The 24,488-nt window shown below is 34.6% G+C and overlaps 3 protein-coding genes across 6 annotated transcripts; 1 reads left to right on the top strand and 2 right to left on the bottom strand.

Moving 5' to 3' along the window:
- The first annotated feature begins 817 nt into the window (after positions 1-817).
- On the top strand, positions 818-4,916 carry LOC133677811 (alpha-dioxygenase 2). The gene is made up of 10 exons (XM_062099935.1): positions 818-975; positions 1,096-1,356; positions 1,786-1,935; positions 2,067-2,200; positions 2,334-2,550; positions 2,970-3,115; positions 3,349-3,576; positions 3,879-4,081; positions 4,194-4,437; positions 4,521-4,916. The coding sequence occupies exons 1-10, from the start codon at positions 883-885 to the stop codon at positions 4,744-4,746; spliced, it is 1,902 nt and encodes a 633-aa protein (XP_061955919.1). The 5' UTR covers positions 818-882; the 3' UTR covers positions 4,747-4,916.
- Positions 4,917-5,681: 765 nt separating this feature from the next.
- LOC133678084 (beta-glucosidase 44-like) lies at positions 5,682-11,705 on the bottom strand. Of its 4 annotated transcripts, none has more exons than XM_062100275.1 (11): positions 11,391-11,705; positions 11,160-11,218; positions 10,510-10,585; positions 10,342-10,413; positions 10,147-10,234; positions 9,725-9,977; positions 9,513-9,628; positions 7,088-7,305; positions 6,956-6,987; positions 6,773-6,875; positions 5,682-6,072 (listed from the first exon to the last, which is right to left on the bottom strand). In XM_062100275.1, the coding sequence occupies exons 1-11, from the start codon at positions 11,638-11,640 to the stop codon at positions 5,861-5,863; spliced, it is 1,479 nt and encodes a 492-aa protein (XP_061956259.1). In that variant the 5' UTR covers positions 11,641-11,705; the 3' UTR covers positions 5,682-5,860. The 4 variants fall into 4 exon arrangements, with proteins under 4 accessions (XP_061956259.1, XP_061956258.1, XP_061956261.1 ...); XM_062100274.1 differs by lacking the exon at positions 5,682-6,072 and adding an exon at positions 6,291-6,661 and having other exon boundaries at positions 11,391-11,701; XM_062100277.1 differs by lacking the exons at positions 5,682-6,072; positions 11,160-11,218; positions 11,391-11,705 and adding exons at positions 6,291-6,661; positions 10,899-11,019.
- A 2,299-nt stretch (positions 11,706-14,004) lies between these two features.
- On the bottom strand, positions 14,005-19,088 carry LOC133678609 (actin-interacting protein 1-2-like). The gene is made up of 6 exons (XM_062100986.1): positions 18,628-19,088; positions 18,342-18,503; positions 18,072-18,258; positions 17,121-17,543; positions 15,907-16,314; positions 14,005-14,986 (listed from the first exon to the last, which is right to left on the bottom strand). Exons 1-6 carry the CDS (start codon positions 19,017-19,019, stop codon positions 14,729-14,731), a joined length of 1,830 nt encoding a protein of 609 aa, XP_061956970.1. The 5' UTR covers positions 19,020-19,088; the 3' UTR covers positions 14,005-14,728.
- Positions 19,089-24,488: the final 5,400 nt, after the last annotated feature.

Raw genomic sequence — 24,488 nt, 5'->3', positions numbered from 1 at the left:
CTATTTTTTAGTTTTATAAGAATGATTGTCTTTTTATTTTAGAATTTCATTGTCATTAACAGCTCTTTATCAATTTATCAGTTTATACATTTTAAGATTTATTTTATTTTACGTAAATAATATCTTTACATTTATCGATGAAGAGAATCATGATATAGTGAAATGTAGTCATACTATTGTTATATTTTTCTATCATGTTAAAAATTAACTTGAGATTCTATTTGTTTTTATTAACAAATATCATCCTTACTTTATTTTATTATGTATAAGCATCAATTTTTCCATTCACAATTATGTTTTTTATTCAAAGTAAAAAAACATGTTAACACTTACATTTTCATTTTTTTGTATTAGAAAAAAAAATATTAAGGCAAGTCAAATAAATGCGTTAACATTTTTTTTATATTTATTGGCATATATGATTCTCGTTTTATTTAATTAAATATATACATAGATTTTTTTTATTAAAAAAGCACGTTGAAAATGACTGTATTTAATTGATTTATTTTTTTGTTGACATCACTTTATTAATTTTAGATTTTTAAGAAACTATATTAGAATAGCATTTTTTTTTAAAAAAAATTGTATTTTGTTTAGCACTACCTCACAAGCATATAAAACAGCCATTAAGAAACTAAAAAATATATTTATTACATATAATTAATTTGGTCCTGCAGCTACTGCAATATTCAGCGTAACTACTAATGAGAAGATGCCAATGTAGTGTACCAACAACCCACGTTCCAATTTACAGTGCTTTTCCTTCTCAATTATTCTTATGCATCTTTCCTTCTTTGGCTGTGAAGAAAACCGAAATATAACTAGCTGGCCGAGGCGTACAAAAGCAGCATAAGCTTAGCCAGTACCAAGTATCTCCCACATATGGCATTCTCTCTATCCTCTTCCTCCTTCATTCATCCTCAGCTAAGGCATATTGTTTACAAGATGAATCTTTTTGACACTCTGTTGTTCTTTGTTAGTATCCCATTATCTGTCCATCACCTTCATTTTCTCTGCTTAATTAATCATATGCCTTGATTACATGTATGTTCTTCCCACTGTTGATGTGTTTGTTTGCATGTCTGAATTTACCAGGTTATACATTTCGTGGACAAGCTGGGGTTATGGCACAGATTACCAGTACTTTTGGGACTTGCTTATATGGGAATTAGAAGGCATCTGCACCAACGTTACAATCTCTTGCATGTCGGAGGAATCAATGGTCAGAAATATGAGACTGAAGAGTTTTCTTATCGAACGGCTGATGGAAAATGCAATCACCCCAGTGATGACATTATTGGAAGCCAAGGAACTTTTTTTGGTCGCAACATGCTCCCAGCAAATTCAAGATATGGGGTTTGTGTAGTGATCCAATTGATTATATACTTGGAATTCATTGTTAAGAAAAGAAATCCTTAATCACCCTTTAAGCATTCCATTAATACAATTTGTTTTTCAAACTCACCCTTATATTTCTCTACGTTCATTTCCAACATATAAAAACTCTAGCTGTTTCAGTGAGTTGAAAGCTAGCGAGGTTGCTAAAGATCTACTAAAATCATAGAAAAAATTGCTAAACGATGAATCATTTCAGTTTACCTTGTGATATATATTTCCCCATTAAAGAGTCTAAAATTAATGTAAACAAAATGAAACCAATGATTATTATATTATTGCTTTTGGCAATGAAAGTTCTGTAGATTTTGGATACACACATACAAGTGAAGAAATAGATTTAAGATGATATGGTGCTCTAGCATACATTTAAGATGTTTGTCTTTGCAGTTGCTGGATCCTCATCCAACAGTTGTGGCCAATAAGCTTTTGGCAAGGAATAAGTTCATAGACAATGGGAAGCAATTCAACATGATAGCCTGCTCATGGATACAATTCATGATTCATGACTGGATTGATCATATGGAGGACACCCAACAGGTCCACACTGTCAAGATTATTGCAGTAACTTTTTTAGTTCTTACCAGAATTAAGAAAATATACAAGGATCCTAGATTGGACTCCCCTCATAGAACTTCAACTAGGAAGACTGATGTTTAATATGTTAGCAGGTTGAACTTAAAGCACCCGATAAAATAGCAGATGGGTGTCCATTGAAGTCATTCAAATTCTACAAGACAAAGAAAGTTTCAACAGGTTCACCATACATGAAGACTGGATCTCTAAACACAAGGACTCCTTGGTGGTAAGTCCTTCTCACATTAAATTTGCGTTTATTGGCATGAAGACGAGAAAGTTCAGGATTCTATGAATTGAACATATTGTACTGTCTTTATTTTTCCCTTTTCAAATTTGCCTGCTTCTTCTAATTTAAGCAGGGATGGAAGTGTAATTTATGGGAATAATGAGGATGGGATGAGAAAAGTTAGGGAATTCAAAGATGGGAGATTAAGGATTGCAGAAGATATTGGACTTCTTGAGCACGATGAGAAAGGGATTCCCATCTCAGGAGATGTCAGGAATTGCTGGGCAGGCTTTTCTTTATTACAAGCCTTATTTGTCAAAGAACATAACGCTGTCTGTGACATGCTTAAAGCAAGTGCTCGTTCTTTCTCCATTTTTTCGTTTTTAGTTTTTCCTGTCTACTACCTTTTTGTGACTCAAGTAAAACTGAAATATCTGCACTGTGTTTGAATGCTGAAATGTGGTCTTTAAGCACATTTGTAAAACCCTTAAGTGCATATTTTGATCCTAGGCAATTATCCTGTCATATATGCTACAATTGCCTTCTCATACAAAAAATAGAGATGAAAAACAATGTCATCACACAGTCATGGTCCCATTGAATTAAGGTCACAAAGATTGAAACTTTTTCCATTAACTAGAATGCAACTCTTTTACAAGCAAATTAGGAAATAAAAATTTAACACGAGTATGAACTTTCTGAAAGAGGAATAAGGATGTCAATACATTTGTTTTGCTGATGCTCCGGTTTATTTTCCTTCTGTTTTCAGGAAAATTACCCTGATTTTGATGATGAAAAGCTGTATCAACATGCCAGATTGGTTACTTCAGCTGTCCTTGCCAAAATTCACACCATTGATTGGACTGTAGAACTCCTTAGGACTGATACTCTCCTTGCAGGGATGAGGATCAACTGGTGAGATGACAATTCTATTGAATAACTATATAAATTTGCTACACTATAGAGATTCCTACAACTTGCAGAAATCGGATTATATATATATATTAAGGCAAGCAGTAGTGAACTGTATGCAGCTGCCATTATTCCAGTTGCTTTCAGGCTCCTCGTAATTAATTAAAGCTAAAACATCTTTGCAGTTGTTTGCATGTCGCATTTATAGTCAAGTTAATGAGTTGTGTTTGGCACAGGTATGGATTTTTGGGGAAGAAAATTAAGGATTTATTTGGGCACTTTGGTGGCCCAGTTCTGAGTGGATTGGTTGGTCTTAGGCGACCAAGAGATCATGGAGTTCCCTATTCACTGACCGAAGAGTTCGTGAGTGTCTACAGAATGCATTCACTACTGCCTGACAAACTCATCCTGAGAGACATCCATTCCACAGCTTCAGAATATGAATGCCCTCCAGTAGTTAAAGAGTACTTGTCTTTCCCTCTTCTTTCTTAATATGCTAAATTACATCATTAGAAGTTTTAGACATTGTTTGGTAGAGAATTTTTGAAAGATCATTTAAGGATACCAAACCAATCTGCTTCTCTACCTTTTGCCTAAAACAGAAAGCATTTAGAAGCATGGTGACTGTTCTGAATTTTGTTGTCAAACATAATTTACAAATGCTAGCAGTGATAGAAGTAATTATCTTTCAGAGACTGGTTCCATCATGATGTATTAAATTCTTGACGACTAAGACTAACTCTATTTAATCTATATGATGAATTAGGGTGCCGATGAGGGAAATGGCTGGAAAAGATGGGGAGAGAAGATTGTCAGAAGTAGGAATGGAGCAGATGCTGGTATCGATGGGTCATCAGGCATGTGGAGCTGTCAAATTGTGGAACTATCCATCATGGATGAGAAACCTTGTTGCTCATGATATTAATGGAGAAGACAGGCCAGATCAAGTTGATATGGCTGCTATGGAAAGTCAGTCGCTTGCACACTCAAAACATCTTCATTTTGTTATTTCCTTTCTTCTTCAAGTATTGGATTGACTCCCTCATAATCCAAGTGTTAACATAAAGTTTTTGTTGATTAGTTTATAGAGATAGGGAGAGAGGAGTTGCTCGTTACAACGAATTCAGAAGGAACTTACTGATGATTCCGATTAGCAACTGGGAAGATTTGACAGATGATGAAGAAGTTATAGAAGCTCTTCGCGATGTGTATGGAAATGATGTCGAAAAACTAGATTTGCTGATAGGCTTACATGCAGAAAAGAAAATCAAAGGCTTTGCGATAAGCGAGACTGCTTTCTTCATCTTTTTACTTATTGCCTCGAGGTATGCTCTACCCCATCTCACATTTCAAGATAGAATGATCCCCACCTTCAGTTCTTTCTCTAATTGATATAAGACAATATCAGGAGGCTAGAAGCTGATCGTTTCTTCACCACCAATTTCAACTCTCGAACCTACACAGAGAAAGGCCTCGAATGGGTTAACAAGACAGAGACCCTTAAAGACGTGATCGATCGCCATTTCCCTGGTATGACAAAGAAATGGATGAAGTGTACGAGTGCATTCTCAGTCTGGGATTCAGAACCTAATCAAACAACCTACGTTCCCCTGTATCTAAGACCAGCCCCATGAAATGCTTTCTTCGATGTGTAAAGCAATCCCAATGGCCTAAAGTACTCGTAGAATCCGGCAAAGCATGGGAAAACTTAGACTTACTGAAAATTTATTCTGTATACAACGATAAGTTTGCCAAAACAATCTCATGCACATAGGAGAAAATAATATGAACGCAAAATGCATCATATATATATATATAGAGTGCGAAATTCAATTTTGTACGTCAGAATACTCATCAAGAACGCATGAATTCTACAAATAACTTAAAAGTTATTTGATACAATGATTCCCACTTCAAATTAAGCAATTTCTTGATCATTTTCTGCACCGTGGTTCTTTAAACCTTACCTCTAGGCATCAAAAAGGTTAATTCAGTAGAGGTTGTACATCTAGAATTCCTTCCATCACATATATACTCTTAGCCAAGTATTTTATGAGGCAAGAACCTGTGTTCATACGTAGACCATTCCAGGAGAAAGGAAGCTTTGTTTCTTGACAACGAATTTTAAAATCTACAAAAACTTGATCACCATGGAAACTGTGCCATCTTCATCCGTTTAGAAATTTGGCTTCTGGTATAGCAGTTTTTCTCTCAAGAAAAAACGACTTCGAAGCCTCTTTCTTTATAAACCTAGCTGTTAATTTCTAATTATTAAACGTATACAATATTAACGATAAGAAAAAATCCTTTATTCATTTAATTAATGACCTTAATTATCTCCACTGAAGAACACATATAAAACCCTATAAAATCTTCAATTCCCCACCATTAAACAAAAAAAGAAAAAGAAGCCATGAAGCTTTCTAACATGATCTCATGGTTCATGTGCGTGGCTTTGATCATTTGTGTGGTTCATGTTGAGGCTATTCGATATATTAGACCAGGAGATCTTAATAAATGCAATGTGCCCGGACATCGACCTGAAGATTGCCGGCCTCCTCCTAGACCCAAGAAAGTATGAATTCTGAGCCTAAAAAGAGTCCTAACGAAAAAGATAAAAATGAAAAGGAGAAGAGAAGCAAGCACAGGAGCTTAAAGAACACGAAGAATACTATTTTGAATTTCTTTTCTCGTGTGTAAGCTTTCCATCTCCGTGGTTATAATTCATAGCCCATTTTTGCGTAACTATTAGGAACCTTTCATCGAAATTCTGAAATAGGCCACTGAGAAATTGGTATTAAGATGTGGATTTGAGATCAAACTGTGAGGTAGCAAGGTCAGTAGAAGTTGCGCTATTGTTGTCCACCAAAGACGAGGACTGCATCTGCATGTCTGCATGGCTATTTGCAGTTTCTGAGCCTGGCTAATGAGAGCTGAGACTGAGATCGATATCCTGGTTGCTTATGGAGATACGAGATTAAATTTTGCATTATCATTCAAAGTTAACGCAGTTCATTCAGAAAAATAGTCAACTAAATTTCACAAACAAGGACAACTATAAGGCCATGCTTGTGTACTTAATTTCTCAGCAATTTTTATGTTCTTGATCGTTTAAGCTGTTTCATTAGGGTTGCAGATCTGTAAATTATTATTAGCGCCACTGAACAAACTCAAGCAGTGAAAGAGCCCAAACACATTGTTCTTGATAGCTTTACTGTAAAAATATTAATTTCCAGACAACTAAATCGAAAGGAAAGCCTGGATGCCATGTTTAGTGTTTGTTCCGCTCCAGTAGTTTCTTGAACCAATAGGCAGACATTTTGGGGTACCTCTTTAGGTTGGTGTAATCAACATATACTATGCCGAACCTTGAAGTGTAGCCTGACCTCCATTCAAAGTTGTCAAGCAATGACCATGCAAAGTAACCAGCTAAATTGGCTCCTTCATCAGCTGCCTTCTTCAGCTGAGTCAAATAGGCCTTAAAGTAGCCAATTCTAGTGGTGTCGTGTAATGCTTTCGAACGGGTGAAATTACCAGGATCATCCATCCCTGAATATATATATATATATATATATATATATATTAACAGAGTATAAAAACAAGCCCACAAAAAGTTATAATTTAACTGAGAAAAAGAAGAAGCATATAGGTAGCTCATACCATTTTCAGATAGTATAATTGTAGGGTTGCCATAGCGCTCTTTTATGTACATCACAGCCTTGTACATACCCCATGGTACATTGTACAGCCAATTAGAATTTTCCTGCAAATATCCAATTATTCATATGAAATAAAATAAAATCCATAGCTCATGCATTATTAACACACAGGTGAAAAACTTACTCTTGGACCAATTGGCACTCCATTCTTCTTATCTGCAAAATTCACAAGACACTGCAATTTAGTGACTGAAGGAGTAAACGAAGTTTGAAGCTTCATTTATTCGAGGGGGAAAGGAATCCAGGAGTTTCTTACAAGCAAATCCAACATTCCAATCTTGCTGGTAGCCCAAGTACTTCGGTTTAGGCTGATGAGGATCATACATGTAGAAAGTTGTATATTGGTTGATGCCCACAAAATCCATTGAGCCCTTCACCATCTTAACTTCTTCTTTTGTAAACTGGGGTAGTCTATTCCCGACAATATTTTGCATTGTTTTTGGATATTCACCATACACAATAGGATGGATAAACCTACACGAAGCAAAAGCCATGTGATATGAGTTTTTGAAAGCTACGAAGATATTGTCTAAATTATATCATAAGGTTAGTTGATTGTATCATATGGAAGTGTGATTCAACTGGAATGCCCTTGAAATATCTTATTTGTCTCATTATAATGAAAATTGTTTATATCCAAAGTTTTAGACTATACTTTCATATTCTTTTCAAGGCACACTATTTAGACATATCTATTTCACCAACAATCTAATTGTTTTAAATAAATTTCAGATAGTTGTCACTAAGATGCAAGTTCATAAAATGTGTCAGTTAAATGCATCAAATTTATATTATCTGCAAAGTAGCATGCAGCATGCTGCTATGGTTTCCAAATTTCAGCTCATCATTGTGAGCTGTAAACTCACATTTCACACTGGAATATTCAATTACTTGGAAAAGAGAAACGTTGCAACCATCTTTCTTTAACTCTTGCAGAGTAAGTGGCTGGAAAAGCTGAAAATAGAGGTGTCAAATATGGCTGCAATCACAGGGGGGAATGCTGAAAATGGAGGAGCAGCCAAGTCAAAAAATGGCCGCAGTAAAGTTAGTCTTTCTAGCTGGTTTTTTTTATTAATATGTAAAGAAGCCCTCTACCATAAAAACAAATAGAGACTTTCTCCTTAGTTTTTGATAACTCCTTTCACTGTTGTTTCTCCTAATTAAGAAGAGAAAGAGTTAATATTGTAGTGTTCTCTCCATGTATTCAGATGAAAAGTTGTGGTGATGAGATTAGTGATAGAAGAGTTGTTGAGAAAGTGTGTTGTTTAGCCTTCCAGAGAAGTTTGATCCTACTGTGGCTGCTATAGAAGAAACAAAAGATTTGTTTATGTTGGGCGTTCCAGAGTTAATGGGTTCATTATGAGAAGAGATTAGTTAAGAGAAGTGAAAAGTCAGTAGAGATTACTTTTCAATCAAAGCACTCTTGGTACACAAAATCCTTTACGGGTGGAGGATATAGTAGAGGTAGAAGTGCAGGAAGGGGTAGAAATCAAAGGGAAAGAGGAAAAAGTAATTTTGGAAGCAATTATGGTGATGATAGAAGTGTTAGAAGGTTTCATTCTTATAATAGACTAGGCCATGTGCCTAAAAATTGTTGGTATAAAGGGGAGACACGATGTTTCAATTGTAAGGGGTTTGGTCACTTAGCTAAAGATTATATTATGATGAACATTCCATAAGGAAATATTATCAAAGATAGAGAAGGTATGAAAGCATGTTTTATACTTGTCAAAGTAGCAACGGAGACAAGAATGGACAATGGCCCATTGATAATTCTTGTAGCACTCACATGAAACCGAGCGAAAACATGTTTAATGGCATTGATATAAAAAGGCAAACTAGAGTGAAGATTGAGAATGGAGAATTTATAAGTGCAAGTGGTTTAGGTATCATTGGAGTTGAAACTACGCAATGGAAAATAGGTGATTCATGAGGTAATACATGTGCTGGGTATAATTTGTTAAGTGTTGAACAACTTGTAAAGCATGGCTATTCATCGCATTTTGAAGATCAATATCGCACCATTTATAATAAAACTCTAATGATAACGTAGAAGATGTTATGACAAAGCTGATCAATGTCTGCAAGTTTATTTGGAGTACATCCTCTTATGGCTTAGCAAAAAAGTAAAGGACATGTAGTTGGAAAGATTAAAAAATAGAAGGATGTGAAAAGTAAGTTTAAGTGGGAGAATACGAGTTGTAAACTCACATTTCAGACTTTAAAAGTAAATTACTTAGAGAAGAGAAAGATTGCAGCCGGGCCTTCTTTAACTCTTGCAAAGTAGGTGGCCGGAGAAGCTGAATATGAAGGTGTAATCACAGTTAGAAAAGCTGAAAATGAAGGAGTAGGCATCTTAGTTTGTTTAGTTGTTTTTTTTGCGTAAAAGGTAAGGAACCTCTCTACTATAAATAGAGGTCTTATTTTTCCACTTAAATCTTTATACCTCAACTCTTTACTTTAGCTGTATGCTACTGTTTCAACCCAACTCAAACCCTTAACATCCTCACAATCACAATATATTTTGGTGGTGTTTTATCACTATAGTGAAAAGTCATTAATCAAGAATGTCAACTTTAGTCATCTTGGGAAATTATGCGTGGCCCTTGATTACTCCTCATTGACCACTAAATGAAAGAAAGAGAGATTTTCTTGTATCAGTAAGCAGTAAAGATTTTTACCATCCAATGTGAAAGTCTCTTGCTCTTTGAGCTGCTAAGTTGTCAGCTTTTGAGCTGGTAAGAGGTTCGTAATAAACAAAATCCAAGAGAATCCCAATCCTTCCCTTTTGTTTTTCCTGCAATGTAGAATGAAAAAGGATAAGGTATATAACATTCTGCTCCATTGAATATATGAATTCCATCCAGTTCAAAACAGAAGAACAGATTCTAACTTGATACTTCTCGCGGTATCTCTGAACTGCGGCTGCATGAGATAAAATCAAATGATGAGCAACAATATAAGGCTCTGTTGCAGAGTCGCCGGCTGTACAGTTCCCGAATGCTTTGGAACACCTGCCAGGAGCAAATAATCCATTATCATATCCAAGTGCAGCTACCACTCTGGGTTCATTGAATGTCATCCAATTCTTCACTCGGTCTCCAAAGGTCTTGAAACAGAAGTCTGCATAATCAGCAAAGTCTTTCCTGCGGAGTTTGAAGCATTTATCAAATTTCAATCCATTTAAAGATGATTGCTCAGAAACATAATCCCCAGAATAATATACCTGAGAAAAATCATTCCAGTCATCCAAAATACAAAATATAAGGTAAAAACTATATATGGGGAAAAATCAGTTCTTATTACTATGCTTACACTACTTGGTAACTCAGCAATCCTTTATACTTCTTCTCAAGTGCTAGGGGAAGATCATAGTGATAAAGATTCGCATATGGAGTAATGCCTGCAAAATATTCATGGACATCAATTATATCCCCATCTCTTGATAAATGTGTAGTGATTAGTTGGCAGTCAACAGGTATCTAATTCAAATTTCATAGAAAAGCAAACCTTTTTCTATCATGTAGTCGATCAACCTGTTGTAGTATGCAACTCCCAACCAATTCACTTTTCCAGTTCCATCTACATCAAAGAAGTCAAAGAAGTTTAGGCTGGTCCAGTGACACAAATTTTTAAAAAGAGTTCAAATTTAACAGAAACTGCATCCGAATCAACTACCAGGGAAAATTCTGGACCATGAAATCGAGAACCGGTATGCATCGAAGTTCAACATTTTCATGATATCTACGTCTTCCTGCAACATCAGAAGAAGAGTTCAAACTTACCATTTTTGTTCCTGAATGACAAGAACTTGATATAACTTGCATAAAATCAAGAATGGATATTATAATGTTAATGATCTGTATAAATGACAAGTTATATTAATATAAAACATCAAGAGTAAAGTTTAGTAACAACAATATGGTAGATTTTCATATTTGTGGGCATTTCCCCTCATTCTTAATGATGCAGTGTTCAAAACTGCTGAAATTAAAACTAAAATGAAAGTTTAAACACAGGAATTGTTCCCTTTGATTCAACTATTGAACGACAGAAAATAACTCAACAGATCAGTCAAAATCCCATTTATTCATCTGTAGAACGACGAAGAATAACTCAATAGATCAGTGAACTGTCATGTAAATCAGTAATCAGAAAGATCATGAAGCCTCTAGCCTGGTCAAAGGGTTATCATTAATGATGACCACATTGTCATGGCACCCCATTTTTGGTGGATGTCTTATTGCAGACATGATTAAAACGCATCAGTAACATAAATAAACATTACCATACGAATAAAAGAAAGGGAAGGACAAGACAGGACCTACCTTGTAGTGGTGATACTGGTCCACTGCCACTTCCCCTGTGGCATTATTGGCAACGATCCCTGTTCATAACATCACATTTCATATCATTAAAGATATTAATCTAAAACCTCAAGTTTTAATTTTTACTAGCTGTTGTCCTAAAGGCAACAAAAACATTACTATCAAATTTATTTTTTGTTAACAAGGCAAGCAAAGTAAGCACTATATATCAATTATGTTTAGTATTATTACCAGGAATTTTAACAAATTCATCCCAAATGCTAGGCCCGCGACCATCCTTCTCAGCCATGCCTTCAACTTGATAAGCAGAAGTAGCAGTTCCAAAGACAAACCCCTTAGGGAAGCTGTGTCTCAGCCCTCCTGCTGTTTCAAAACTAACGGTCTCAGGCTTCTCTGAGGCTCCATTGGATTCTGCTGCATGGAAGAAACACTGAACAATACTGAGACAGAATATCAAGAATGGCAATGCCTCGGCTCTCATCTTGAAGAAAGTGAGTTCAGAGAGAAAGTGCAGTCAGACTGAAGAGTACAGACAGTGAGTGAGGGAGAGTGTTGTTATTTATAGAAATGAAAATTACAAAGAATGCGAAAAAGTAAAAAGAGAAAATATCCAATGTGGGGTGCCTCATGCATCGTATCCAATGTGCGTTGGAGTTGGAGCTTATTTTCTTGTCTTGTGTTTGGTGTTTACCTGTGATCAGATCTTAGCTTTATTAAACAAAATTAATTTTGTCATAATAGAATGATGAAGAATTAATAATATTTTTACTTTTCTAAATATTATTAGTTGGAGTTTTAAATATTTTAGAGGTAATAAAAATTTATATAATTGTTAATTTTAAGATTTATAGAATTAGTTGAGATATATATAATCTAATCCGAACAACTATATTAATTAAAAAAAATTAATATTCTATTAGTATTATATTTAATTAAAATAATTTGAATAGCTCAACTGATTAGGTCTTGAATTTATTTTTTTAATTATCATAAATTTGAGTTTTCTTAGGACCACTAAAAGTTTACATAGTCGTTAACTTCAAAACTCATGAAATTAGTTGAGATACACGCAAACTGACTTGGAAAAAAACACACACACGCATATATATATATATATATATATATATATATATATATATTGAGAAAATAACCAATAGTAAAAATTACATTCATTTGTTATTTCATGCTTGAATTTTGTCTTAATTTCTTAATTTTTCAAAGATATGATTTATTTAAGAATTTGCAAAGAGAGAGTAGATGGAGATTACGCTTAAAATGTTGAGCAAAGACAATGTTAATTCGGTGGTGGTGCTGTCTTTGCGGACCCAACAAAATACGGAGAGGTGAAGTGTCGTTTTCGTCACATGAAGGAAACATTCGTCAGCTGATGCTGGCCGTTTCCCCCCTTGGGTTGTCGGATCGTTTGGACTTGTTTGTAATGATTATTTTCACGTGTTTACTTTCTGTAATTTTGGAGAAAATATTGAAATCATGTTTTTTTAAAATTTAAATTTTTTATTTTTATTTAAAATTTTATTATTATTATTATTTGAATGTGTTAATATAAAAAATATATATTATTTTAATATATTTTTCTAAAACAAAATTTAAAAATAATCGTTACCAACAATTATTAAAAATATAACAGTAATATTGATGTGCCCGGAATCAATGGGTTAAATCAGGATGAGATTATGATGTGCCCGTAATCATCATTTGCATCTGACCTCCTTTCACTGAGGCTGGTTTCTATTTCCCACTCATTAGGCATCCAATTTAATTTGGTTGTTAAACTTAAATTTTTATTAATTTCAATTTTTTTTTACTCAAGTATTTTTATATCTTTTTAAAAAATAAAACTAGTTGCCTTTTTATAAGATTAGTTCCATTCAAAATTTGTGTGTTTCTTTCAATAAATATAATTTTTAAATATCAAATTTGTATTTTTATTTTTTTTAAATATAACAATGTCTTAATTATTAGATTAATATTTTATTAATTACATCACCTCTCGTGATCATATATTAATAAATTTATGTAAATAATCTTACATGCCCAAATTGTTGATGCCTACTACTATTTGCATTGGCAAGAAAGATGCTTGAAGTGACATAAAGGTAAAATCATCTAATCTTTCTATATATATATAGAAAAATAATTAGAAAGATGCTTGTCATGGGTTAATATATATATATATATATATATATATATATATATATATATATATATATATATATATATATATATTGTAAATACTTATTATTGTTGCAGGAGATAGTAAAAGCATTTCTAATAATTGATGATACCTCTTACGGACTTCGAGAGAAGCACTTGCCATAAAGTGAAGGACCAAGAGCTGCTATGTCATACAATCAAGGCTTATCCACTCATTCAGATCAGTAAAGCCGTCTATATTGACAATTGCAGAAATTATGTGTGATTGATCTAAAATTCAAGAAATCATAATTAAAGATTTCACATGCATGAACTTAAAAAAGTCGAGGGAAAACATGTTTCGCCTGCATTTGCTCAATTCTCTTATCCAGTTTATGCAATTTATGCTTCAGGGTGCCTCCTGGTTGACGAGAAATTAATCATGCATGGCGATCTGTCTCTAAATAAAATCTGTTATGTGAAGCTTTAGAGGCAGACTAGTCTGATGTTTTAGTGGCCGAACCTGTTCTAGGTCCTGAGCTCAGCTCAGCCCTTGTTCTGTGAGGCGTGACGTATTCTGATTAAAATACTGTCTCGTTGCATAATTTGTCTTTTGGACCCGAAAAGAAGTCTATTCTGTTTGTATGAGCATCTCTGGCATTTCAGTTAAGATGAACATAAACAGCAGATGGAACACAGAATGCAATCACTTCAGCCACACAAACAGCAGAAAATACAGACGAGTGGTATCACCCTGCCGGAATAATCCGAAACAGAAACTAACATAACATTCACTTTGTGGCACCATCACCTAAAAAAAGGCAGGCAACTTACCAGTGCTTACAACCCATCTAACAAACCCAAAACAGAGGAAAAAAGAGGGGACGGGGGGTGTTGTGGTAACAATCTACATCTTTCAGTACTGCAACCATATTCATCCAACTGTGATTTAAGGTCGGTTTCTTGCAAAACCCCAGCTTCTAATGTGAGATTCTGGATGTCTGACATATCTAGGACCGGCATCGAACCTTTCCACAGCACATGCTACATTATATTCCATCAAACAACGATGCAGCTGCAAAATTCAAGGGTTGCCAAGCAGCACAAAACCTACACCGGTTCCCTACTTCAATCACCAGTAATCTGAAAAAAAGTACTATCTTCAAACAGCAAAATCTGAACAAAAACACTCTTAATCAAACTTATGTTTGTGATAGTCATGGCCGACATAACCAGAGAGCTAGAACAGGCTAGTTTAACATTCATAAAAATACCATATTCCTAGGAATCGGTCTTTTCTTTCTGACCCCATTCCATGCTGAAGTTGACAATAAAATCCAAATCAATCCAGCTTGTTCACCAAGTTTCAAATAATTTGACCTGAATATCTTCATGATGACCTCCATTAATTTATATCACTGTGGATTTACCCTCCAAACACGAACACAAGCATCCTCACCAGAACTTACTACACTATGATCATCAGCAAAAGCTAAACCATAAACTCCACCCAGGTGAGCTCCCTTTATGGTCATCCGACTAGATGCTGGCTTGTCGATTTCATATATGATGACACAGGTGTCAAGTGATCCAGTAGCAACCATGCTGCTATCAGGAGACCAAGCAAGACAGTTTATGCGGGCAGTGTGGTACAACATGTTTTTAAGCTTCACCTGCACAAAAATGTGGAGAGTGAAAAATAAGGCCCCACAATCCAGCGAGCTAAAGAAAACAAAATAAGGAAACCCAATGTTTCCATTGGACATGAAATAGCCATATTTAAGGGGGGAAAGCACAGATGATTAAACGAACTGACAACAAGGCCTAAGGGGCTTGTGGCATATTACACAAACTAGGGAATCCCAGTGAAGGAGCAGCACCGAACTGCAATGTACCAGTCAAGCTGTGCCTGCTTATACAGAGCACAATCCTTCCACCAACCCCATCTATTCCCCTTGAAAACTAAAGGAACAACATATAGCACAGAAAGATTTAGGGAATGCAAAGGCTGACATTTAATGGTAAGAATATCGGTATTTATGTGTTTCACTTAGAGCCAACATAACTTGTCTCAAGAGTAATAGTTGGACATGAAACAAAACAAAGTCAGACGCAAGGCCAGCAACTATGGAAGTCTCTGTTTTTGAAAACCAATGTTGAGAACAATACTATGCTGTAAGAAAGTAAATTTCACAGAACCCAGAACCATAATGACAGGAAATATGTTATTCATATTTCATAACATGATGAACTGGACAAATCCATCCAAACCAAATTTGTACACATTGCATCATACCAGAAGTGCTTCATTTGGTTCAGTGCCTTCTCTATATCATGTAATTCAATACGATTTTCAGAGCAGCTAAATTTGCTCTGCTCTGTGAGAATTAGAATGCAAAATACTGAAAAAACTTTAATTCTTACTATCACATAGATATGTACCAAGTGCCTTACCCACATAAAAGCACACAGACCTGGCACAAGTTTGCACATCTGCCACTTCAACCATCAATAACTAAATGCTATGTATATGCAGTTGTAATGAGACAAGTATAAGATTGGCTTATTGGAGCTTAATAAGTAATCAAAGTACCTCTTTGGAGACACGATCCCAAACTACAGCTTCCCTATTTAAATCACCCGATGCAAACATTGAATCATCTGGAGAATAACGGATGACACTGATAGCACCACGATGTTTCTCGAGGACTGCTTCTTCTGTGAGTGTATCACCTGTGACTGAATATATGTGCAATTTTCCATCCAGCCCCCCTATGATTGCTTCACTTCCATCAGGTGCAATTGCAGATGCCGTCACAGCAAAGCCAAGATTGATGGTTGACACAACTTTTGTACCACGAAGCATGACAACACCTGACTCAATCGTGACCAAAGCAAGCTCAGGGCAGAGAAGGGCAAGACTAATGTCTTTTGGTTGGTTTCCCACGTCGATGGAATCTGCATCTCCACATTGGTCATCAAGCAAACGAACTCTCCATATCTGAAAAATAGAAAGATTAGCAAAGGGAAAGAATTAGAGATGGTAAGGAGCACAAATTTCATTTACCAAAGAAGAATAAAAGCACCACAACTTATGTGGAAATCATATTTAGTTCATGATCCTACCCAAATCCTGTCTAATTAACAGATGTTGCAAATGAAATTAAAGAAAACAATAAAAATATAAGGGCCAGCTTGTATTAAAGAAATCATATTAGAGATGTTGGTAGAATTCAGGGCTCCTTAAACTTTCCGTCAGGAGATTAAAATGAAATGCTCTCCTTGTTCTTTATTTCATTCGACTTGTTTTTGTTTCAGGCCACAATAAATTAGAAATCAACGAGGGACAAATAATTTCCAGGTTTAGACAACTTGTAACAGCACCAAAATGTCAAAATCTCAAAGATACTATTTAAGGATGCTTAAAGATGCATTCTAAAGATACAATTCAGGGGATTCGGATCCATTTTGCTGAATTTGATGCAAACAAAAGAGTAAAATATACATAAGTTGGAGAATTTTTTTCCCATTAAACACTAACCATTTGATACATGTGGTCAACATCAAGATGGTACAACACTTACAGTCCTAAGCAATAGTACGACTATTTAAATAAATTAAAATCCATGCACCACAATTAAGTTAGAAGCTGGAGTACCAAATACAATCCCTCCAGCATGTTTCAAATGTCATTCGTTAATCCTGATAAGCATGAACTATTCACCTCCTCGAATTCATAGTTGATTAAGATGGATTGGAAACCAGCACAATAATTTAAGACTCATAACATATAACCATGTTAATAACCTTATTATCAAAACCAGATGTGACAATCTCTTCTTCAGCAGCAGCTAAGCATTTAATCTGAGTATTCTCCTTCCTCTGTAATTTGCTACTGTATCCAATGCCTTGAATCCATTTAATTATCAAGCCATCATAGCTGCTGGACAGTATAGTCTTTGGGACATTTTTAAGCACGGATAAGGAAGTAACATTCTTCATATGACCAGCTATTTTCAATGGACTTTTATCAAGATCACTAGCTGAGAAAATGCTAATTGTCCCACCAAGAGAAACAGTGACAAGATGATCATTCTGCCAAAGGCAACCAACTAGCATGTCATCCACTCCACCTGAGCCAGAAGAAGTCAAAGTTTTTGTTAACTTTCCACTACCATCATCACAGATCTCCCACACTTTTGCAGACTTGTCAGCAGATACTGTCAGCACCTGCAAATTAGTTTAACCACAAATTGGTTAATTATCAGGAATAAAAAGACATGCTCTGACTAGGGGGAAAAGAGAAGATAATAAATGAACGCAAATATAAAAAGGAGAGAACAAAATATCAAAGAAAAATATCTGCAACAGAGATCGAGCACGTTTGTACAGTCCTCATGGAAATTGATTGAAAATAAATTACTTTCGGCGCGTAAGAGCATAGCAAGAAGTTACAAAATGCGAATAGTCAGCTGTAGACTCTGTTTATCAAAAATGGCCACTGAAGAAAGAAACTAAACACATCACTGAATTCATTTTAATACTCAATAGTTGCTTCACATTTTAAAAATAAACGAAACACAAATGAAGAGATAGTGTTGCATATTTTTCCACCCAAACTTCTAGTGTAATGTCCTCATTCAAAATCTTCTTATAATTAACTAAACAATTTTAAAGGGTCGCATCAAATGCTATAGGTTTCAGCACCACCAAGCAGATGCGCTCATCAGAAAGTTCATTATTTAATGCTAGGCTTACCTGTTTACCATCAGGACTCCAACTAACAGCATAAATGCTGCCCTTATGACCATCCTCGGAAGAAATCTGTCCAATCTTCTCTCCTGTCTTTCCATCAAACAGTATGCCTTTCTTATCAGAACTTACACTGATAAACTTGCTACCATCTGGAGAAAACCGTACACAATTCACAAAATTTGAATGATCCCTGCATATAACCAAAACTTTTCAACCAATGCACTCTCCTTAGCTTGCTTTAACTCTAAAAACGTAACATAAACCATTACAAACCTGTGAGATGACTTGAATTTAAATGGTGGTCCTTCATAAAAATTAACCAAGAAATCCTCACCACACGTCACAATTCGAAAGGGTCTGGTTGGCTTAAATGCACAACTCAAAACTCGCCTCGAATGCCCATCAAATTCCCCTACATTAGTCCCCGAATCCCACCTATAAAAATAAATAAAAACACCCATCAGCATCAATCACCACACAACAAAAATCTACTGACATTCAGTCCTATGCCATGCCTAACTTTTTTAAAAAATAAAATAACAAAATCATTTCCACTCACATAAAAGCACGAACAAGAGACTTCCCTTTTCCATCCCCAGATGCAACGATCCTCAACCCATCAGGTGACCACTGAAGATCATCGATCCGACCAGTAAGTACTTTGAATTCTTTTTTCAAGACATGATCATTGTAAGCACCCCAGATCCTGACAGTCCCAGAAACATCAGCGGAGGCGATCCACTCGCCATTGGGAGAGTATCGTGCGACGGTAGCTTGGTAACCGTGCTCGCCATAGACGGAGACGTCAAGTGGGTTGTCAAGGTTGAGGATGAGGATTGATCGGTTGTTTGTGTAGAGGATTTTATTGGTTTTTGGATGACCGGAAATTAGGATCCCCCTGCCTCGCTCTGTTGAGGGAACACAAGCGTAGGTTTCTGCCAGCTCTGTCATTTTAGATTTGATGGAGAAAGGGAAAGCGGAGATGGGAAAGTAGTGGGGATTTTGAACGTTTCTTTATATTATTTATATAATCGGGGACGAGCAGAGCGCCTTTTGGGCTAATTATTTAGGCCATGTTTGTTTTCTGGAATTTATTTTTCGAGAAATCACTTTCCAAACTTTTCTGTATTTATTTGTTACTAGGAAAGTTGGTCAACGGAAAACACTTTCCAGTCAACGAAAAACACTTTCTGGTCAATGGAAATACTTTTCGGTCAACGGAAAACATTTTCCAGTCAAAGAAAAATTTGGTTTGGTTTCTAAGAAAGTGTTTTCTCTTTTGGCTGTGTTTGTTTTCCGGAAAGTGGTTTCCAGGAAACCACTTTCCAAACTTTCATGTATTTGTTTGTCATTGAAAAAGTTGGTCAACGGAAAACACTTTCCAGTCAAAGGAAAATTTGGCTTGGTTTTCAGGAAAGTGTTTTCCTGAAAAATTTGGGCGGAAAACACTTTCCGGAAGTTGTGAAAAATTTAGAAATGTCATTATTTGCTGATTATATCAAATTTGATCCTCAAGCTTTTGATTGCTATATATAATTTGTTTTGAATATTTATTTTTCAATTTCTTCTCTTAAAATTTAATTTTTATATTAATTTTGGTCCTTATTTTTATAATTGCTATTTGCTTTTTCCTTATCATTTTTTTATTGAAATTTTTTATCTATCAAATTTGATCTTCATTCTTTTGGTTTTTACTTATTTTATTTGAAATAATTTATGAAATGTTAATTATTATTATTTTAATTTCTTCACCTTTTATTTTTTAGATTTGATCTCTATTATTTTGATTATTATTTATTTTATTTGAGATAATTTATGAAATTATATTTTTTTTTCAATTTCATTCTCATTCAACTTTTTAATTTGTAAGATTTGTTCCTCATTATTTTAATAAACTTGAAAAAATAAAACATTAATAAGTTATTTTCCATAACATAACCAAACACTGGAAAGTGTTTTCCAACTTATTTTCCATTACACTACCAAACATCGGAAAATACTTTCCCGGAATTCACTTTCCCAGGAATTCACTTTCCAAAAGGAAACTACTTTCCTGCAAACAAACGGGGCCTAGAATAACTGTTTAGCTCCTGTTTGTTCAGATTTTTTTTTTCCAGAAAAGTTAATTTTTTTTAAAAGTAAATTAGTTTTTTATATTAGAAAATAAATTAAAAAAATATTTTTTAGTAGTTAGCTATGTCATGGAAAGTGAGTAATAAATAAATTTTTATTGTTTTCAATTGTTTTTAAATTTATTAAGAGAATAGTGACCAAATCTAAAAGATAAAAAGGTAAAAGAATAAGAAATTAAATAAAAAATCTAATTTCATAAATGATTCCAAATAATATATTGCAATAAAAGAATAAAGACTAAATATAAAAAAAATAAATAAATATTCCAAATAATATAAAAAAATCAAAAGAGAATAAAATTTAAAAAAATAATTTTATAAATTATTTCAAGTAAAATAAAAGGTAGTAAAAAGAATGAATACCAAATATAATAGATAAAAAATTTTAATTAAGAAAATAATGAGAGGAAAATAAATAAATAAATGAGGACCAAATTTAGAATAAAGATCAAATTAAATTAAATTTTAAGAGATAAAATTAAAAAATATATAATATAAATAAAATATATAACAATCAACAAGTTAAGGATCAAATTTAATATAATTAATAAATAATAAGATGTTTTTGAATTTTTTATAACTATCTTAAAAGTGTTTTACACTTAAAATAAAAAAATACTTTTATGAAAACCAGCAAATTTGTTTTTAATTAAAAACTATTTTTTATTGATCAACTGTTTTAATGTTAAATAAACAACGAAAAAAATTGAAAAGTTATTTCTATTAAATAAACATTTTGTTAGTGTTTTATCAATTGTTACAATTGTTAGACATATACTCTAACAGAATGGCTTAAAACGGCAATTCTTATAAGCATTCAACAGCTACTCACTAGAGTCATGTTTTATTGGATGAGAACAAAAGCTTCTAGTTTTTTTAATGTAAATAGGAAAAAGGGCTTGAAAAATAGAGAATTAGAAAAACAAGTTATTTATTGAAGAGGCTTCTCCTTTGAGATCTATCCTCCTAAGGTTCTGCCTTACAACATACACACAACCTCTATATATACTACTTTTGAGGCTTTTGCTTACATCACTCATTACATCAGAAAGCACTAAAACACACTTAATAATGCACTCTTATGATACAAACAACAAACTAGTATAATACTAATATCAACCGACAATATGTTCATGATCTGGAGAGAGATTCTGATCTGATAGGTTATCCTGATCATGAATAGTTTGGACTTGTAGGGCCAACACATAGTCATCGTCTGCAAGCATTTCCATCTCATGTGGTTCCAGAAGCTGTGGCATGCCCAGAATTATATACTTGAGTTTTTTGTTTTTGTACTGCATCTGCAAGTCATGTAGATGAGCAGAATATTGAGGGTTATACAAATCATAGTCAATTTCTTCATCAGGATTTGTTCCTTTAGGCCATATTTTATCGGGAATAATGTTGTTCTTAAAGCACACTATTTTTTGCAAAGTCCGGAGGTCGGGGAGGTTATCTAAAGGGTTTTCATATAGGGAGTATGGATGAGTTTTGTATACTGCAACATGTGGAAAACTCAAAACTAGATTATCTGTTGAAGCTTTGAAAGGCCCGTGGAATATAAAAATAGAGAACAAATGGGCAAAAGCTTGCTTAACAAACTTATTACGAAGTGTACTACGATGTACTTCAATCCAACAAGTTTGTGGATGAGGCCATTTGGATTTTTCCTGTTGGAGAAGAGAGATCCATTGTGTGGGGTTATGAAACCAAGTGAGGAATTTTAGAGTATAATACCAAGAGTCTGTCAGCCAAGAAGTCCTGAGAAATCTGGAAAGGAAGAAGTCAGTGGGAAATTCAATAGCAACATGGTACAAGTGACAGAAATACCATAAGAAAAAGTAGAGTTCTTTGAGGAACAAGCCAGAAGGTTTGAAGGTGAAGAGGTGAATGAAAGGGTATTTGGGATGGATACCTAAACTTTAGAAACAAAAGGAAGATATATTATAGTTGAGAAGAAGGTAGTTTTGGAGGCTAAACAATTTTCTTTGGCCTGTAGGTCAAGAGTGTGGTTAAGAACCATGTCTTGAGCAAGAGGAGGTAAGTCATTTGCAAGGAAGTCTTCTTTAGGTGGAGGCGGATTGGAAGAGGAGGCCATGAGAATCAGGGGAAGGAGTAGTGTTTGTGATTTGGGTGGTCTGGGATCAAGTTCTTGGTGCCTTTTATATGCTCGACGGTGAAGGTGTACTTGGAAAACCATTCTGCTAATCTTAGAAGTTGTGGACGAGGAAGCATCTTGCGCTTAAATTGTAGTATTTTTGAAAAAGAGGAACAGTCCATGACAAAATTAGTACTAACTCAAAGTTATAAAGTTTTGTTGAGATCATAATAATCATACAAGAAACAAAACGAAATAAATTATAAATCTCAATCTCTAATAAATGAAATGTTCAAAGGACTAAATTGAAAAAAAAAAGAGAAAAAAAAGTCACTTTGCAAATCCAAAGTAGTTTGTACTTGTATGAACATTAAAACTAAGAATTGCTCTAGAATATTTCTTCTTAATTATCAATAGATACATTTTTCTTTCTGTATCAATAGTGGGTTATTTTTTTGAAAGATACTTATATCATTAAACGCCAAAATCTAGCGAGATTAGTACATAAGCTGTATAATATCATATTATGGCAAAATGCCACAAAGAAGACAAAACACAGGCTAAGGGAAATGAAAAACAAAGAAGCCAGAGAACCACATATAGCACTGCACAGAGAGGACATTGAGGCAATGGAGCCTTGGAGGACTACCAATAGCCATCATAATGAACTCATAGCTAAGCTTTCCTCTACAGAACAAAACAGACATAATCTAATCTCAAAAGCATAACAACAGAAAACACACAAGCAGAGCCACAAAATTGTTGGTTGATTCAAAACCAGGTAATAAAATCACTTGATCTTCGCACTCCTTGTTTATCCATGCAATCTGCCATGTAATTACTTTTATGAAAGATATGGGAGTAGGTGATTAAGCTAAAATATGCATTCAATCTGTTAACAGGGGAGAAAAGATTGTGATGTTTCTAGGGATGGTTGTGAGGCTTATGCATCCAACTAATTACATTGGCAGAATCAGATTCTATGATGAGATGCTGATGATGGAGGAGACAATTAGATGTTGATAGTTCAATAGCTTTGACAATAGCCCTTAACTCAGCAATATTCGAATCTAAAATCCCAACTGGAACATAGAACATACTAAGAAGATGGCCATGATGATTTCGCAGAACACCACATATTCTAGAGGGACTTGGCTTACCAAGAGAAGAGCCATCCACATTCCATTTGAAGCTATTAACCATAGCGGGAGACCACATATTATCAATTCTAAAAGATTGAACATTGGACCACCGAATCAGGCCATCTATGGATCTGATCAGATCCGTAGGAGAATATGGGAAATTAGAGTGGATAGCTTTTAACCATAGGTATAGACGAGTGATAATAAGAAAGAATATTGTATCATAGTTAGGTGTTTTCTGTTGGAAAATCAGATCATTTCGAAGAAGCCAAAGAGAACATGCCGTTGAGAAAATCAACATCAGCCATGCCTTCCTCTGAAAATTACCATGCACCAGGGAAGTCCATTGAGACCACATATCTGAGAAGCTCTTTGGGCAGCACCAAACTAAACCCCACCATTTAATGATTTTGGACCAAATGAGCCAATGCTTGTGGTAGTGCAACAGGATATGGTCAACCGACTCTTCCTCCACTAGGCATACAAGGCAGTTAGATTCTGAACTACCCAAAATTCCTCTTTGAACCAACATACACCGGGTGTTGATTCTGTTAATGATAGTTATCCAACAAAAGATCTCTACCTTAGGAAGGATAATACATTTCCAAATCCCAGCAAAAAAGAAGCCACTATTTGTGAAAGGCTTGACACTTAACAATCCACATAGAGATTTCACTGAAAATTATCCTCATTTATTGTCCTTCCATATTAGTCTATCCTTTCTATCTTTGTCAATGTGTACTGTCGATAGGATTGCATAAAGTTGATCTAGCAAACCAATGTTGCGCCCCCGCAATGGTCTTATCTAGGAAACTACCCAAATCCATTCATAATCTTCCCACATTTCCATCTTATTAATGCTGGCTTCTTTGTTGTTGGATAAGTGGAAAAGATTAGGGAAGTGCTCTGCTAAACAATGGTTATTGATCTAGAAATCAAGTCAAAACATAGTCTTCTTACCATTTCAAATAAGAACCGGTGATTGTTCATTCACAATATCCTGTAGCCTATTATCTTTAACATAGTGATTGGCCATACGGGTCCATGT

This window comes from Populus nigra, chromosome 18, assembly GCF_951802175.1.
Source record: "Populus nigra chromosome 18, ddPopNigr1.1, whole genome shotgun sequence".
NCBI classification, from domain to species: Eukaryota; Viridiplantae; Streptophyta; class Magnoliopsida; order Malpighiales; family Salicaceae; genus Populus; species Populus nigra.
This window is presented reverse-complemented; position numbering and strand designations above follow the sequence as displayed.

Excerpts from the sequence above, each read along its gene's own strand:
- LOC133678609 (XM_062100986.1), bottom strand. The coding sequence starts at position 19,019 with ATGACAGAGCTGGCAGAAACCTACGCTTGTGTTCCCTCAACAGAGCGA. Across the intron at positions 18,259-18,341 it reads AAATTCAAGTCATCTCACAG|GGATCATTCAAATTTTGTGA; the intron begins GTTTGTAATGGT and ends GGTTATATGCAG. Across the intron at positions 17,544-18,071 it reads GGAGTCCTGATGGTAAACAG|GTGCTGACAGTATCTGCTGA; the intron begins GTAAGCCTAGCA and ends ACTAATTTGCAG.
- LOC133678084 (XM_062100274.1), bottom strand. The coding sequence starts at position 11,640 with ATGAGAGCCGAGGCATTGCCATTCTTGATATTCTGTCTCAGTATTGTT. Across the intron at positions 10,586-11,159 it reads ACCAGTATCACCACTACAAG|GAAGACGTAGATATCATGAA; the intron begins GTAGGTCCTGTC and ends CTGATGTTGCAG. Across the intron at positions 10,414-10,509 it reads ATGGTCCAGAATTTTCCCTG|ATGGAACTGGAAAAGTGAAT; the intron begins GTAGTTGATTCG and ends TCTTTGATGTAG.
- LOC133677811 (XM_062099935.1), top strand. The coding sequence starts at position 883 with ATGGCATTCTCTCTATCCTCTTCCTCCTTCATTCATCCTCAGCTAAGG. Across the intron at positions 976-1,095 it reads TTGACACTCTGTTGTTCTTT|GTTATACATTTCGTGGACAA; the intron begins GTTAGTATCCCA and ends TGAATTTACCAG. Across the intron at positions 2,551-2,969 it reads CTGTCTGTGACATGCTTAAA|GAAAATTACCCTGATTTTGA; the intron begins GCAAGTGCTCGT and ends TTCTGTTTTCAG.